The 14,545-nt window shown below is 50.4% G+C and overlaps 1 protein-coding gene across 2 annotated transcripts; it reads right to left on the reverse strand.

Moving 5' to 3' along the window:
* Positions 1-72: 72 nt before the first annotated feature.
* On the reverse strand, positions 73-13,939 carry CDK5RAP3 (CDK5 regulatory subunit associated protein 3). Of its 2 annotated transcripts, XM_010341844.3 has the most exons (15): positions 13,844-13,939; positions 13,591-13,636; positions 10,289-10,420; positions 9,908-10,008; positions 9,483-9,531; positions 8,602-8,780; positions 8,256-8,392; positions 7,894-8,038; positions 6,435-6,545; positions 5,640-5,709; positions 4,188-4,276; positions 1,107-1,312; positions 582-753; positions 395-417; positions 73-267 (listed from the first exon to the last, which is right to left on the reverse strand). In XM_010341844.3, the coding sequence occupies exons 1-15, from the start codon at positions 13,847-13,849 to the stop codon at positions 120-122; spliced, it is 1,614 nt and encodes a 537-aa protein (XP_010340146.2). In that variant the 5' UTR covers positions 13,850-13,939; the 3' UTR covers positions 73-119. The 2 variants fall into 2 exon arrangements, with proteins under 2 accessions (XP_010340146.2, XP_003931270.2); XM_003931221.4 differs by having other exon boundaries at positions 73-417; positions 13,844-13,938.
* Between the last annotated feature and the right edge of the window lie 606 nt (positions 13,940-14,545).

The following is a 14,545-nucleotide window of genomic DNA, read 5'->3' on the forward strand; positions in this document are numbered from 1 at the left end:
ATCAAGAACTCCATGAAAACAGGTGCGGAACCTCAACTGCAGGCTCAAAGCAGCAGCATCAGAAACTATCAGTACCGAAGCAAGAGTTTTTTCCTCTTTTATTAAGTTCACTACACTAACTAGAAGGAGAAGCTGTGGTTTTCACCTAATAGGTCACAGGGCCAATCACGACAGCTTCTTATAGAGAGCATGGAGAGTACCAAGATCACCATCGGGTGTCGCTTCCTTCCTGTGGCTTTCCATCCTCCAGTCAGCCTGGTCTTTTGCCTTGAAGGGCCCCAAAACATCAGCCTTGGCTATCATCTTCATCCCAAAGGCTGAGAAGATGGGCAGGCAAGAACATGGACGGTTTCACAGAGAGGTTCCCATCAGGTTCACAGGGCGCCTGCCGTACCTCTTGGAGATGTCAGCTTCAATCTGAAAGAGCAATACCAAGTGGGTGGAAGAAGGGGAGCTCAGGCCTTGCCCTGCACAGACTGGGATGCATACAGGAAGAATCTGCTTGCTTCCTGAGTAGGACAGGGGAACTGGGAGTGGGTATTCCAGTCCTCCCGGTGGCAGGTTTCTCTTTCTTGTCTCACCAGCTTCTGTAGCTCCTTGGTCTTCTCCAGCAGCAGGTCTAGCTTAGGCTCCAGGGCCGCCTGCTCCTCAAGTGCCTCCTGCTGCTTCTGCACCATCAGCTCTTTCTTCAAAGCCAGTAGCTGGGACTGCTTCAGCTTTTGCTGGAGGAATTCAGTCACTCGGTCCACATACCTGTGCGTGGCACTCAGATGAGTGCTGGGATAGCTGTGTACCCTGAGCATTCCCATTCAGCTGCTGGGGAGGTGAGAGGCTTGGGAAACCAAACCCCCAATTGGCACACCCTTAAACCCTTTCCTTGTAAGGAATATCCACTCCCAATTCCTGTGTCCTACTCAGGAAGTAAGCAGATTCTTCCTGTATATATCAAACCACCCCCTCCTACCCCAAAGAGAACCCCTATCCCCAGTGGATGGCAATGGCCAGGAGGCAGGGATGGGAACTAAGGAGTCATGGAACAAGAGGAGGAATACAAGGAGGCAGAGCTGCTCGACATGGCAGAGGCTTGCGTCAAGGGGAAGCCAGACCTTGGTGAGTCCAGGATCATAAACAGGTGTTGCAGTCGAAGATTGATGAGCTGGCCAATCAGATCCTCCAGCACTGACACCATAGCAACCATCTTCTCTTTGCTTTGGCCCTGCAGGATGGCTGGAGCCAGCTGGAACTGGCTCACAGACAGGACGTCTGCCTCCTCACTCAACTCTACTATTCTCTGGCATAAGAAGATCTCAAGCTGAGAACAGAAGAAATATTGGTTCATGCTGGACATGATGACTCACACTTGCAATTCTAGCATTTGGGGAGGCCGAGGTAGGATCACTTGAGTCCAGGAGTTTAAGACCAGCCTGGGAAGGCCGGGCGCGGTGGCTCAAGCCTGTAATCCCAGCACTTTGGGAGGCCGAGGCGGGTGGATCACGAGGTCAAGAGATGGAGACCATCCTGGTCAACATGGTGAAACACCGTCTCTACTAAAGGTGCAAAAAATCAGCTGGGCATGGTGGCGCGTGCCTGTAATCCCAGCTACTCCGGAGGCTGAGGCAGGAGAATTGCCTGAACCCAGGAGGCGGAGGTTGCGGTGAGCCGAGATCACGCCATTGCACTCCAACCTGGGTAACAAGAGCAAAACTCTGTCTCAAAAAAAAAAAAAAAAAGAGGCCGGGCGCGGTGGCTCAAGCCTGTAATCCCAGCACTTTGGGAGGCCGAGGCGGGCGGATCACGAGGTCGAGAGATCGAGACCATCCTGGTCAACATGGTGAAACCCCGTCTCTACTAAAAATACAAAAAATTAGCTGGGCATGGTGGCACGTGCCTGTAATCCCAGCTGCTCAGGAGGCTGAGGCAGGAGAATTGCCTGAACCCAGGAGGCCGAGGTTGCGGTGAGCCGAGATCGCGCCATTGCATTCCAACCTGGGTAACAAGAGCGAAACTCCGTGTTAAAACAAAACAAAACAAAACAAAAAAAAAAAAAAAAAAAGACCAGCCTGGGAAATAGTGAGACCCTGTCTCTACAAAAACTTTAAAAATTAGCCAAGCATGGTGGTGCACGCCTGTAGTCCCAGCTACTCAGGAGGCTGAGGTGGGACGATCACTTGAGCCCAGGAGTTCAGGGTTATAGTGAGCTATGATCGCCCCACTGCACTCCAGACTGGGCGATAGAGAAACTCTCTTTTTTTTTAACCAAAAAAAAAAAAAAAAAAAAAAAAAAAGAAAAAGGAAAAAAAAGAAGATAAACTGGTTCAAACTGAGAGAAGAACTCAGAATCTAAGCCCTCAGACTTAGAAATGCAAAAATGAGATGTGAGGGCTAAACTCTGGGTAAGGAGGGGTTATTTCCTCTGAACACTGTAAGCACTCAGAGCAGACTACTGTCACCCTTCAGCCCCCCACTGCTATCCCAGCCTAACTCTTTCTCCCCAGCCTGGATTAGATAACTAATACAGAGACTCAAAGAGTTCTCTCTGCCCAGGGTAAGTATTTATTTTGTCTTCATGGGAGGAATGAGATTCAGGGAACAGAAATACATGTTTGAGAAGCAGTGGATTAAGGCAAGACTGAAAATAACACAAGAGCCAGCCATATTATCTTATCAATCCTATTCTGCCATAAAAACTTGACAGATGTCTTTTGTCCTCCTCTCCCCTTGAGGCCAGGAGAAGCCTCTGGGCAGAAAGAGGAGAGAATTGGGTAAGGACAGAACTTTCAGTGGCTCTCCGAACCAGCAGGCTACTGGGAAGGGAGCAGATCTAGAGATTAATAAAGACAGGACCCTATCCTCTCAGCCCCACAACAAAGGTCCAAGAACGCTGGCTCCTTACGCTGGGCTGCTCAACCCCTTAGCCACAGGGGTTGTGCTTAAACACAAATGAGATCATGTTCCTAACCTGCTTGAAACCTTCAACAGCTTCCCAGTTCCCTCAGAGGCAAACCAAAGTTCAGACGCTATGTCTCTGAGCTCTTCTTCTACTCCCCACTGGCTCCCTCTCCTCAGCCACACCGGCCTCCATGTTGCTGGTCAGCTGTGAAAGGCCTGCTCCCACCTTGGGACCTCTGCAGTTGCTCTCTGGGAAGCCCTTCTGCCAGACATCGGCATGGTTTTCTCTGCATCACCTATAGTCTTGATTATAGGTTACCTTCTCAACAAGGCATTCCCTGACTACCATTTACAAAACCACAGGGCTTCCTGACATTCCCATCATCTTCCCCGCTTTCTTTTTCTCTGTGGCACTTAGTGCCATCTAGCATCCTGCACATTTTACTATTTATCTTATTTTCCAGTCTGCCTTCCCCATTAGAATATAAGCTCCTCCCCCAAAGCATTTGAGAAAAAATAATAATAATATGGGGGCCAGGCGCAGTGGCTCACGCCTGTAATCCCAGCACTTTGGGAGGCCGAGGCGGGTGGATCACGAGGTCAAGAGATCGAGACCATCCTGGTCAACATGGTGAAACCCTGTCTCTACTAAAAATATAAAAAATTAGCTGGGCATGGTGGCGCGTGCCTGTAATCCCAGCTACTCAGGAGGCTGAGGTAGGAGAATTGCCTGAACCCAGGAGGTGGAGGTTGCGGTGAGCCGAGATCGTGCCGTTGCACTCCAGCCTGGGTAACAAGAGCGAAACTCCGTCTCAAAAAAAAAAAAAAAAACATGGCGAAACCCCGTCTCTACTAAAAATACAAAAAATTAGCTGGGCATGGTGGCGCGTGCCTGTAATCCCAGCTACTCAGGAGGCTGAGGCAGCAGAATTGCCTGAACCCAGGAGGCGGAGGTTGCGGTGACCGGAGATCCTGCCATTGTACTCCAGCGTGGGTAACAAGAGCGAAATTCCATCTCAAAAAAAAAAAAAAAAGAATATAAGCTCCATGAGGTCAAGGACTTTGACTATCTTGTTCACTGCCCAAGTTCTGGTGCCTAAGACTGTGCCAGGTGCCTAGAAGGTACCTGATAAGTAACTGGATGAATGGGTGGCATCTAATATGTGAGGTTCCTGCTGCAGGACACAGAAAGCACTTATGTCCTTCACACAAACAGGAAGGGCCAGGTCAGGCATCCAGAGTCAGGCCTCCTGTGCTGGCGCCATGCCTCCCTCTTCATCTCCCAGGGATGACAGTACCTCCATTAGCTCATCGAGGAACTGATTCCGGGTCTCGGTGTATTCAAGAAGTGTCAGAGCATCTGGGCCCCTGGCAACACCTTCTGGAGCTGCCAGGAAGAGAGAGACACAGAAGTGATAAAGGATCAGAGGACTGGAGAAGGAAAAGACCCTCAAGTTGGAGAAGCCCTGGAGGATTAATATGGACAGACTCATTGTGCTAAAGCCACTTCCTGTTCAAATCCAAGGGGGAAGGTTACCTTTTCCCAGGTGTCTCAGCTCTAACCAGGCAACACTTTCCAACCCCCAGCTTGAGAGGAGGACCAAAGCTGGGTTCAGAGGGGTGGAAAGGACTGCTTTCTGCTCTGATGGAAGGTGGGAGGTAAAGTTTCATCCTGCACCGCCCTCTAGTGGCTTAGACACCACTACATCTTCTCTGCTGCTAGGGCAGGGGTCATGTCACACTCTAGGGCCCCCTGACTCCCCTGGAACCCTCCTGCCATAACAGCTGGCCCACATTTGGTCTCTAAAAAGTTGAGAGTTTCAGGCCGGGCATGGTGGCTCACGCCTGTAATCCCAGCACTTTGGGAGGCCAAGGCAGGCAGATCATGAGGTCAGGAGATCGAGACCATCCTGGCTATGGTGAAACCCCGTCTCTACTAAAACACAAAATATTGGCCAGGTGTGGTGGCACGCGCCTGTAGCCCCAGCTACTTAGGAGGCTGAGGCAGGGGAATTGCTTGAATCTGAGAGACGGAGGTTGCAGTGAGCCAAGATCGTGCCATTGCACTCCAGTCTGGTGAATGAACAAGACTTGCTCTCAAAAAAAAAAAAAAAAAAAAAAAGAAAAGAAAAAAAGTTCAGAGTTTCTAAACTAATTTTGTTTTTGAGGCGGAGTTTCGCTTTTGTTGCCCAGATTAGAGTGCAGTGGCACGATCTCAGCTTACCGCAGCTCTGCCTCCCAGGTTCAAATGATTCTCCTGCTTCAGCCTTTCAAGCAGCTGGGATTACAGGCATGTGCCACCACGCCCAGCTAATTTTGTGTTTTTTGTAGAGACGAGGTTTCTCCATGTTGGTCAGGCTGGTCTTGAACTCCTCACCTCAGGTGATCTGCCCGCCTCAGCTTCCCAAAGTGCTGGGATTACAGGTGTAAGCCACCATGCCCGACCTCTAATTCTAAAAACCTCTCTTGGGCCAGGTGCAGGAGAATCACTTGAACCCAGGAGGCAGAGTTTGCAGTGAACCAAGATGGTGCCACTGCACTCCAGCCTGGACAACAAGAGCGAAACTCCGTCTCAAAAAAAACCAACAACCTCTCTTGGTCCCCCTCCACTCACATCCTCATCAAGGTTTTGAGAAACAGTTAAATGTATGAGAAGCCTCATCTTAGCGCTGCATTTTTTCTGTTTCTATACAAGTGGGGACCCTTGAGCACCCCACTTTTGCCAGGGCTGCAGGGGATGGTGCACTTACCCTGAGTTCCTGCTTCCAGCACTGCCATCGGCAAATCATCTTCCCAGTCTATCCCATCACTTCCAGGGTCCTGGAAGGAGAGCAAAGAACTCTAGCAATGGTGGGAGAATTTTCCTAAGCCAAGGAGTCGGAATAAACCAAAGCCTTTGATGAGGTCAACGGCTACACATTCCAACTCTATTAAGGACTTGCAGCCCTGACTTAGCTGGCAGACAGCAGTATGGCCCATTTATATGGCCAACCTCATCCCTGCTCTGTAGTGTTCCCACCTGCCTATACCCCCACACCCTGGACCAAACACCAGGAAAAGAGACATCAAACCTTATCTCTGACATGGGCCAGGCGAGGTGGCTCACACCTGTCTGTAATCCCAGCACTCTGGGAGGCCGAGACGGGTGGATCACCTGAGGTCAGGAATTACCAGCATGGCCAACATGGTGAAACCTTGTCTCTATTAAAAATTAGTGAGGCGTGGTGGCAGGTGCCTATAATCTCAGCTATTCGGGAGGATGAGGCAGGAGAACTGCTTGAACCCAGGAGGTAGAGGTTGCAGTGAGCCAAGATTGTGCTACTGCACTCCAGCCTGGGCAACAAAATGAGACTCTGTCTCAAACAATACAAAACAAAACAGAACAAAACAAAACAAAACTCTGACATGTGACGTGTGAAACTCTGCCTTGGACTCTACCCAGTCTTAGGGCTATGAACTTCAAGTGATGCCTTTACAGACAGAAATGACACTTTTCTTATGGTTAGAGTAGTGATCAGAGAGATGGACTGAGAGGGCCTCCTCACCTTTGAGAGTGATTCCAGGATGACGCCCCAGTCAATTCTATGAGCCTCAGCAGAGATGCCAGAGTCAGTCCCCTCAGACATTGCCTCTACCCCAAAGTCGCCCCAATCAATCTAGAAAGGGAAAGAGAGTGTTAGCTCATGGAAGATGAATTTAAAAAGGGCCAGGTATGGTAGCTCATGTCTGTAACCACAGCACTTTGGGAGGCTCCCCTGGAACCCTTCAGCCCAGGAGTCTGAGACCTGCCTGGGCAATATGGCAAAACCCTGTCCCTACAAAGATGTTAATAAAAAATTAGCTGGGCGCCGGGCGCGGTCGCTCAAGCCTGTAATCCCAGCACTTTGGGAGGCTGAGGCGGGTGGATCACGAGGTCAAGAGATCGAGACCATCCTGGTCAACATGGTGAAACCCCGTCTCTACTAAAGATACAAAAAATTAGCTGGGCATGGTGGCACGTGCCTGTAATCCCAGCTACTCAGGAGGCTGAGGCAGGAGAATTGCCTGAGCCCAGGAGGCGGAGGTTGCAGTGAGCCGAGATCGCGCCATTGCACTCCAGCCTGGGTAACAAGAGCGAAAACTCCGTCTCAAAAAAAAAAAAAAAAAAAAAAAAAAAAAATTAGCTGGGCGTGGTGGTGCATGCCTGTAGTCCCAGCTACTAGGGAGGCTGAATTGGGAGGATCACTCAAGGCTGGGAGGCAGAGGTTGCAGTGAGCCGAGATCATGCCACCACACTCCAGCCTGGGCAACAGAGTCTCAAAAATTAATTAAAAAAGGAGAGTGGGGCTGCCTTCCCACAGGCCTCAGCTGCTTCTGTAGAGAACACACTGTTCAAATGCAGTGGCCTCTAAGCTCCCCCAAAGAAAGCCCATCTTCAGAAAGATCACAAGATGGAGGTTCTGAGTTCAAAGTGAACCACCTCACAAAGCCTCTGTAGCACTCACAGAGAAAAATACATACTCAGGGCCGGGCGTGGTGGCTCCTGCCTGTGATCCCAGCACTTTGGGAGCCTGAGGTAGGCAGATTATCAGGTCAGGAGTTTGGACTAGCCTGACCAACACAGTGAAACCCCGTCTCTATTAAAAATAGAAAAATTAGCTGAGTGGGGCAGCATGAGCCTATAATCCCAGCTACTCAGGAGGCTGAGACAGGAGAATCAGTTGAATCTGGGAGGCAGAGGTTACAGTGGGCCGAGATTGTGCCACTGTACTCCAGCCTGGGCAACAGAGCGAGAGGCTGTCTCCAAAAAAAAAAGAAAACAGAAAAATAAAAATACATACTCAGAAAAATAAAAATAAGGGAGTAGGGCCTCCTGGACCCTTCTACCTACAGTTACTCTCACACAAATCCCCCTTTCTTCCCTCTGGGACTCTGAAACCAGGTCTTGGGTTGGGCTGTTGGGGGTGGGGAAGAGACAAGTAGGTCCCACTCCTCTCCCACAGCTCATCACAAGGCCCATCTTACCGCATCTTCTGCCACCTGCTCAGGAGGCTCCTCAAGGTGGGGTCGCTCTACCACAGAGGGCTCTGTCCCTGTCCTCCACTCATACACCGTTGAGTTTCCCCGCTTCTGCACGAACCGCAGCATTGGCAACACCTGCTCTGTGGGGCTTCAACAGAGCACACAACTAACTCTCCTGCCGACCATGCATGAGGCCAACATTAGGCTTTGGCCTGGGTCACATGGTCAAATGGGCAAGGCCCCCACAGGTTCAGGTGTATATAAAAAGTTCAAATGTTATACGGGAAAAAGACAAGTGGAGAAGAGACATGAGCTGGGGAACACAGGCAAAATGACCCCACCAGGAGAAGCTGAGGCCTCTTTACCTCTCACACACAAACCCCACAGAGGCCTGGTACAGGTCTATGGCTTCCCCCAGGGACTGAGCTGCTGCCCCAGTCTTAGCCAGCTGACTTGGCAGGTCCTTCACCAAGGCCAGCAATTCTCCTCGGACATTTTCACCCTAGAAAGGGAAGAAGAGGGGAACTGAGACAGAAGTGGTGAGAGGCAGAGTCCAACAGACTGAAGAAAACATCCAAAGACCAGAAAAAAGTGAGACCCTGGCCCAGAGGAGGCACAACTAGGGATCAGCATTGGGGATCAGACGAGGTCAGAGGAAGACAGACAGGGGCCCAGGTGTCCTCTGGCTGCAAAGAGGTCACCACTGCTCACCGTGATGCCATACTGCTTGCAGGAGTGGTAGAACTGCTCCCGCATCTCGGCAGCCCCTGCCTGGCACTCCTCCTCCTTGCGGCTGTATTCCTGCTGCAGCTGCTGGCACTTGGCAATCTGCTTCTTCAGTGAGGGGATCTCATAGTTGACATTCCGAACCAGGAGGCTAGAGAGTTCCACTGAGAAGGGCCAAGGAAATTCAGCCCAGGACACCCTCACGTGAGGTAGACATGTCCCAGGATACACACACACCCTTTGTGGTGGTGGTGAGCATGATGTTAGCTTCCCAGCCCCTCCTGTTACCAGCTGTGGAGCCTAAGACAAGTTATTTAACCCCTCTAATCCAACATTGATCTGTAAAACAGTGACAATAACATTTATTGTGAAAATGCAAAAGAGAATCCACATGATAGACCAAACACAATTCCTTGCATTTAGTAGGTGCTCAGTAAGTATTAGCCATTATTATTATTTATACTAAACCCAACCCAAACACAAGTTAGGCATTTGATATTGCTCCCAGGAGAACCTGTGCCTTTTCTGCCTTATGTAGAATGGGGGTGGGGGTGGGGGGGGCTGCACACTCCCCCTTAACAAGAGGTGAGTGGTGGAGGACCCACACACACCTGCTTGCTGAGGCATGTCTAATGCCCACTACTGGCCTCCTTCTTCCCCCAGCATTCCACCTAGTGGAAAATCAATCTGTGGGTGGGAAAATCAATTCCATCAAAACCAATTGATTTTACCACCTACAAATAGGCAACATCTACACTCCAGTTTCTTCCCACTCACAGACTGTGCCTCCTATAAACCTGGTATCTCAGGACTCTGGGAGTGGGCTTCCCCACAGATACCAGGGCTCTCAGCCTGGGCCACTTTACCTAAATAGGTGTTGTCCTTCTCATATAGGGCTATGATCTCCTGCCAATCCTGAGTAAGAACAGAAAGAGGATGTTAAGCCAGAAAAGCACTCAACAGCCACATCCCAGCTCAATCCGTAAACAGGGGAAGTTCTCCCAGCTTTCACATCACATTAAACACAAATTCCTTGTCCTTCTTTCAACTTATACTGCGAGCTGGACCAACCACTTTAAGAGTGCAGGTGATCCCCAAAGCAATGGGTCTGAAAATTAAATTCAGGGAGAGGATCTACTTTTGGAATAAACTATAGAGACAGAGCAAAAGTTCGGAAAATATTGTATGTAGGCATCTCCACTGGAGCCTGAGAGAGACCACAGGGGCTATGACTCCTTGGACTGGATGTCCCCAGCCACATACTAACAGCCCTTGGCCCATATTTGCTTGCCTTCATCCGCTGGGAAGAATATCGGCCAAAAATATTTTTCGTTGAGGCCTCTGTGCCTTTTAGAAGGTCCACGATTCTTAGGCAGTGAAAGTAGTGAATGTCTGGAAAGCAAGAGACAGGACTTTGAGAACTACAGTATCTTCCTCACCTACTCTGGCCACTGCTGGTAGTTGATTCATGTGTAATATACTGCCAGTAACTTTAGTGTATCGCTTTTCCTTTCATCATTTCATGGTGGAAGAAGCCAGCAACTACATCTCAAATAAAAATTGCTCTCTCTCTAAATGCCAGCCCTGGTGGCTAAATAACAAGGGAGTAGTTCAGCTGATACATACTACGTCAGTAAAGAGAGGACTTCAGTGATAGTCCCTAAGCACTCACAGGACCCAGACAGCAGCTGGGCAATCTCTTCACTCTCTGGCATGTCCTGGATGGCAGCATTGATCTTCTCTCGGATCGTCAGCACCAGACTCTGCCATTTCAGGCTGCAGTGTCTTCTGTCCACCAGCCAATCTACATGAGAAACACCCACATTAAAGCATTCCCATTCACATCACCAAAATTCCATCACTGATTCAAGTGAAATACACAGTCTAAAGTTGTCTTTATATTGGTTAAAGTATGGAGGTCATAGGAAGATGGGAATAAAGACAAGCACAAAGAGATGACTGGGGCTAAACAGGCTCTGACAATCTGACTTCATTAGCAGTGTGATTTTTTTTTTTTTTTTTTGAGACGGAGTTTCACTCGTTACCCAGGCTGGAGTACAATGGTGTGATCTCAGCTCACCGCAACCTCTATCTCCTGGTTCAGGCAATTTTCCTGCTTCAGCCTCCTGAGCAGCTGGGATTACAGGCACGCACCACCATGCCCAGCTAATTTTTTGTATTTTTAGTAGAGACGGGGTTTCACTATGTTAACCAGGATGGTCTCGATCTCTTGACCTCGTGATCCACCCGCCTTGGCCTCCCAAAGTGCTGGGATTACAGGCTTGAGCCACCGCGCCCGGCAGCAGTGTGATTTTTATGGAGTAATTGCCTCAACACAGGGATAACAAAAACTTTAAATTGGTCTTGACATGAAAGTGCCACTTTTGACCATTCTGAATTCCCCATAATATTTTTGCTTCTATGCGTAATTATATCTTTCTTCCTGACAGAGGATGCTGCTCAACTTCCACTTCCTCAGGGCTGGGATTAGCCATGACAATGGAAAATACAAGATGGTTATGCCAAGTACCGGATGAATGAACAGCTGCAAAGCCCCTAATACCTACAGTGCCCTAAGGACTAGATAACCTGACTCTATTCTGAACAGTGAACTACCACCCTGTACACATGAATACCAATCGGACCACCTCTAAAAGTCTGGGCCCAGATTTGTGGCTTCAGAGCCATGCATATTTCCTTAGTGAGGGCTAAGAGCTGAGCTTTGTGGTCAGATGGTCCTGGGTTCTCATTATCAAGTTTTTGAGCAAGTCTTTCTACTATTCTGTGCTTCAGTTTCTCTACACGTAAAATGGGGAATAATAAGACACTGACCAGAAAAGGGAATGCAGGTAAAACACTGAACAGTGAGCCTGGCACATGGCAAGGACTCAAAAAAATCATAGTGATTTTAGGCCGGGCACGGTGGCTCACGCCTGTAATTCCAGCACTTTGGGATGCTGAGGCAGGTGGATCACAAGGTCAAGAGATCAAGACCATCCTGGCTAACATGGTGAAACCCTGTCTCTAAAAAATAAATAAATAAATAAAATCATAGTGATTTTAATAATGTCAAGTGCCTAAAATGGCACCTGGCACAAAACAAACCCTCAACGAATGGTTGTCATATTATTGGTCCTTTTTCATGACCAAGAACAAGCTCACACACCAAGATGGCACACAGGCTGAAGGGCTGGTACAAATCCGAAGCGAGCCTAAAGAAGCTCCCCTAGTGGCCACTAAGCAGGACTGACTAAATGGCCCTAGAGTGGTGAATACAGAACCTAAACTCCCTCAACCGGTCAAACACTGGGGTCTCACATTAGTATCAGTTATACTCCCTCTGCTGTAGTCCTATAAGTTTTCAGAAAAATTCTGTTGATGTCATAGAACTAGAAGCAACGGACTGGGGTAGTCAAACAGACACCATCTTAAGGACAAGACTGGCATCAAATTCATTAATCCAATAAGCATTTTAAAATGCCAGGAGCTGTGTGATCACACGAAGAGGGCTTCCTTGAATCTGAACTGGGGAGGAGGTATGCAGGCCCCAAACAGACAACCTGGAGATGGCCTGGACACAAAAAGGTTTTTATTTCCAACTGGGTCTTAGGTCCCTCTTCCTCCTAAAATCAAGGGGGACATGGAAGCTTTTTATTTCTTTTTTTAAATTTATTTTTGAGACGGAGTGTTGCTCTGTCACTCAGACTGAAGTGCAGTGGCACGATCTCGGCTCACTGCAACCTCAGCCTCCCGGGTTCCAGCACTTCTCTGCCTCAGCCTCCTGAGTAGCTGGGATTACAGGTGCCCGCCACCAGACGCAGCTAATTTTTGTATTTTTAGTAGAGACAGGGTTTCATCATCTTGGCCAGGCTGGTCTTGAACTCCTGACGTCGTGATCCACTAGCCTCAGCCTCCCAAAGTGCTGGGATTACAGGCATAAACCACCACGTCGGGTCGGAAGCTTTTTAAATGAGGGTTTTTTGTTTGTTTGTTTGTTTTTCTGGCATAAGGCAAACAGAATGGACAGTGGGTCAGACAGACTTAAGTTCCAATTGAGATGTGCCACTCACTTAGTAGTTGACTGTTTTTTTCGTTTTTTATTGAGAAGGAGTCTGGCTCTGTCACCAGGCTGGAGTGCAGTAGTGCGATCTCGGCTCACCGCAACCTCCGCCGGGTTCAAGCGATTCTCCTGCCTTAGCCTCCCGAGTAGCTGGGACTACAGGCGCGTGCCACCACACACACACACACACAAAGTAGCCCAGCTAATTTTTGTATTTTTAGTAGAGACGGGGTTTCACCATGTTGGTCCGGATGGTCTCGATCTCTTGACCTTGTGGTCCGCCCGCCTCGGCCTCCCAAAGTGCTGGGATTACAGGCGTGAGCCACCGCGCCCGGCCTAGCTGACTTTTTTTTTTTTTTGGTTGAGACGGAGTTTCGCTCTTGTTGCCCAGGCTGGAGTGCAATGGCGCGATCTCGGCTCACCGCAACCTCCGCCTCCTGGGTTCAGGCAATTCTCCTGCCTCAGCCTCCTGAGTAGCTGGGATTACAGGCACGCGCCACCACGCCCAGCTAATGTTTTGTATTTTTAGTAGAGACGGGGTTTCACCATGTTGACCAGGATGGTCTCGATCTCTCGACCTCGTGATCCACCCGCCTCGGCCTCCCAAAGTGCTGGGATTACAGGCGTGAGCCACCGCCCCCGGCCCTGACTTGTTTTTAAAGCGAGTCATTCATCCTGTCCCTGAATGGTGCGATTTGATAACACATTAAAGGAGGATACGCAGCTCAGACTCAAATGGTTCCTTCCCGCTGCTCTCAGGGAAGCACTTCCGGCCTCAGAGGTGGCGTAGAACAAGGCCAGTGGTCAGCACCTCAACCCGGGCTTTCAGGCGTCAGGGGTCCCGGGCGTGGGACACAGGGGACAACGAACAGGCCTCCCCCCGACAGCCAGCTGCGCGGGGACGCCCCTCCTACCGAGCAGCTTGCTGGTCTGGATGTCGATGGGCACATGCTGATGCTCCTGACGGGAAGACGGGAGGAGAGGGACGTGAGCGCGGGAAGAGGACGTGCCACTCGCGCGTTCACTTCACGGTCCCAACCGCCACCCTGAGGGGCCAGAACGGGGCCAGAGCGATGGGCCGGGTTGAGCCGCGCGCGGAGGGAGACCGGGGACACAGGTTAGGGGTCCGGTGCCAGTCCCCCGCACACCCAGCCCCTGTTCCCACACCTCCATCTTTTCTCCACTTCCGCTTCAGGCCGCGGACTCTGGCCCGCCCCGCCGTACCACCAATCCTGTGGAGTTGTGGCGGAGCCTCAGTTTAGACAGAGACCCGCCTTCTTCGGCCACGTAGCCGCCTTCCGTACAGCCAATCAGGGCTTACGCTCCACTCCGGCCTCAAGCCCCACCCACCCCAAGGCTCCGAATGGCTGAGCTCGGGAGGGGCGGGAGAATGGGGACAGCCAATGGGAGACGCGAGGCGGGCTCAGGGCCGGGGGCGGGAGCGGGTGTGCTGCAGCGGCAGTGCAATGGCGACAGGCGGCGCCCGAGAGCCCAGCCTGACAGTTGCTTCCCCTCAGGCACCGGGTCTTCTCCGCGCGGATTAGGGTGTCTGCGGGCGGGGTCCTAGCGCCGACCTGGGAGGCCGCTGCAAATGCCTTCCCTCCTTGCGTCTCTTCACCATCTAGAGCGGCGTGTAGTCTCTTGTGGCACTTGTCATGCTTTGCCTTCTCATTCAGTTTATCTAATAGACATGATTGAGCGCATGCAACGTGTTGGGCGATTAGGGCAGGAAAGGGGAGGGAGGAGGGTCAGGGAGACGTCCCAAGGGTAACACTTACATCGAGTCTAAAGGAAGAGCTGAAGACAGCCGGGTGATGTGGGGAGAGGAGATTCAGGTGGAGGAGACTGCACAGACAAAACGTAGGTGGC

This window comes from Saimiri boliviensis, chromosome 17 (assembly GCF_048565385.1).
Source record: "Saimiri boliviensis isolate mSaiBol1 chromosome 17, mSaiBol1.pri, whole genome shotgun sequence".
In the NCBI taxonomy this organism is placed as follows: Eukaryota; Metazoa; Chordata; class Mammalia; order Primates; family Cebidae; genus Saimiri; species Saimiri boliviensis.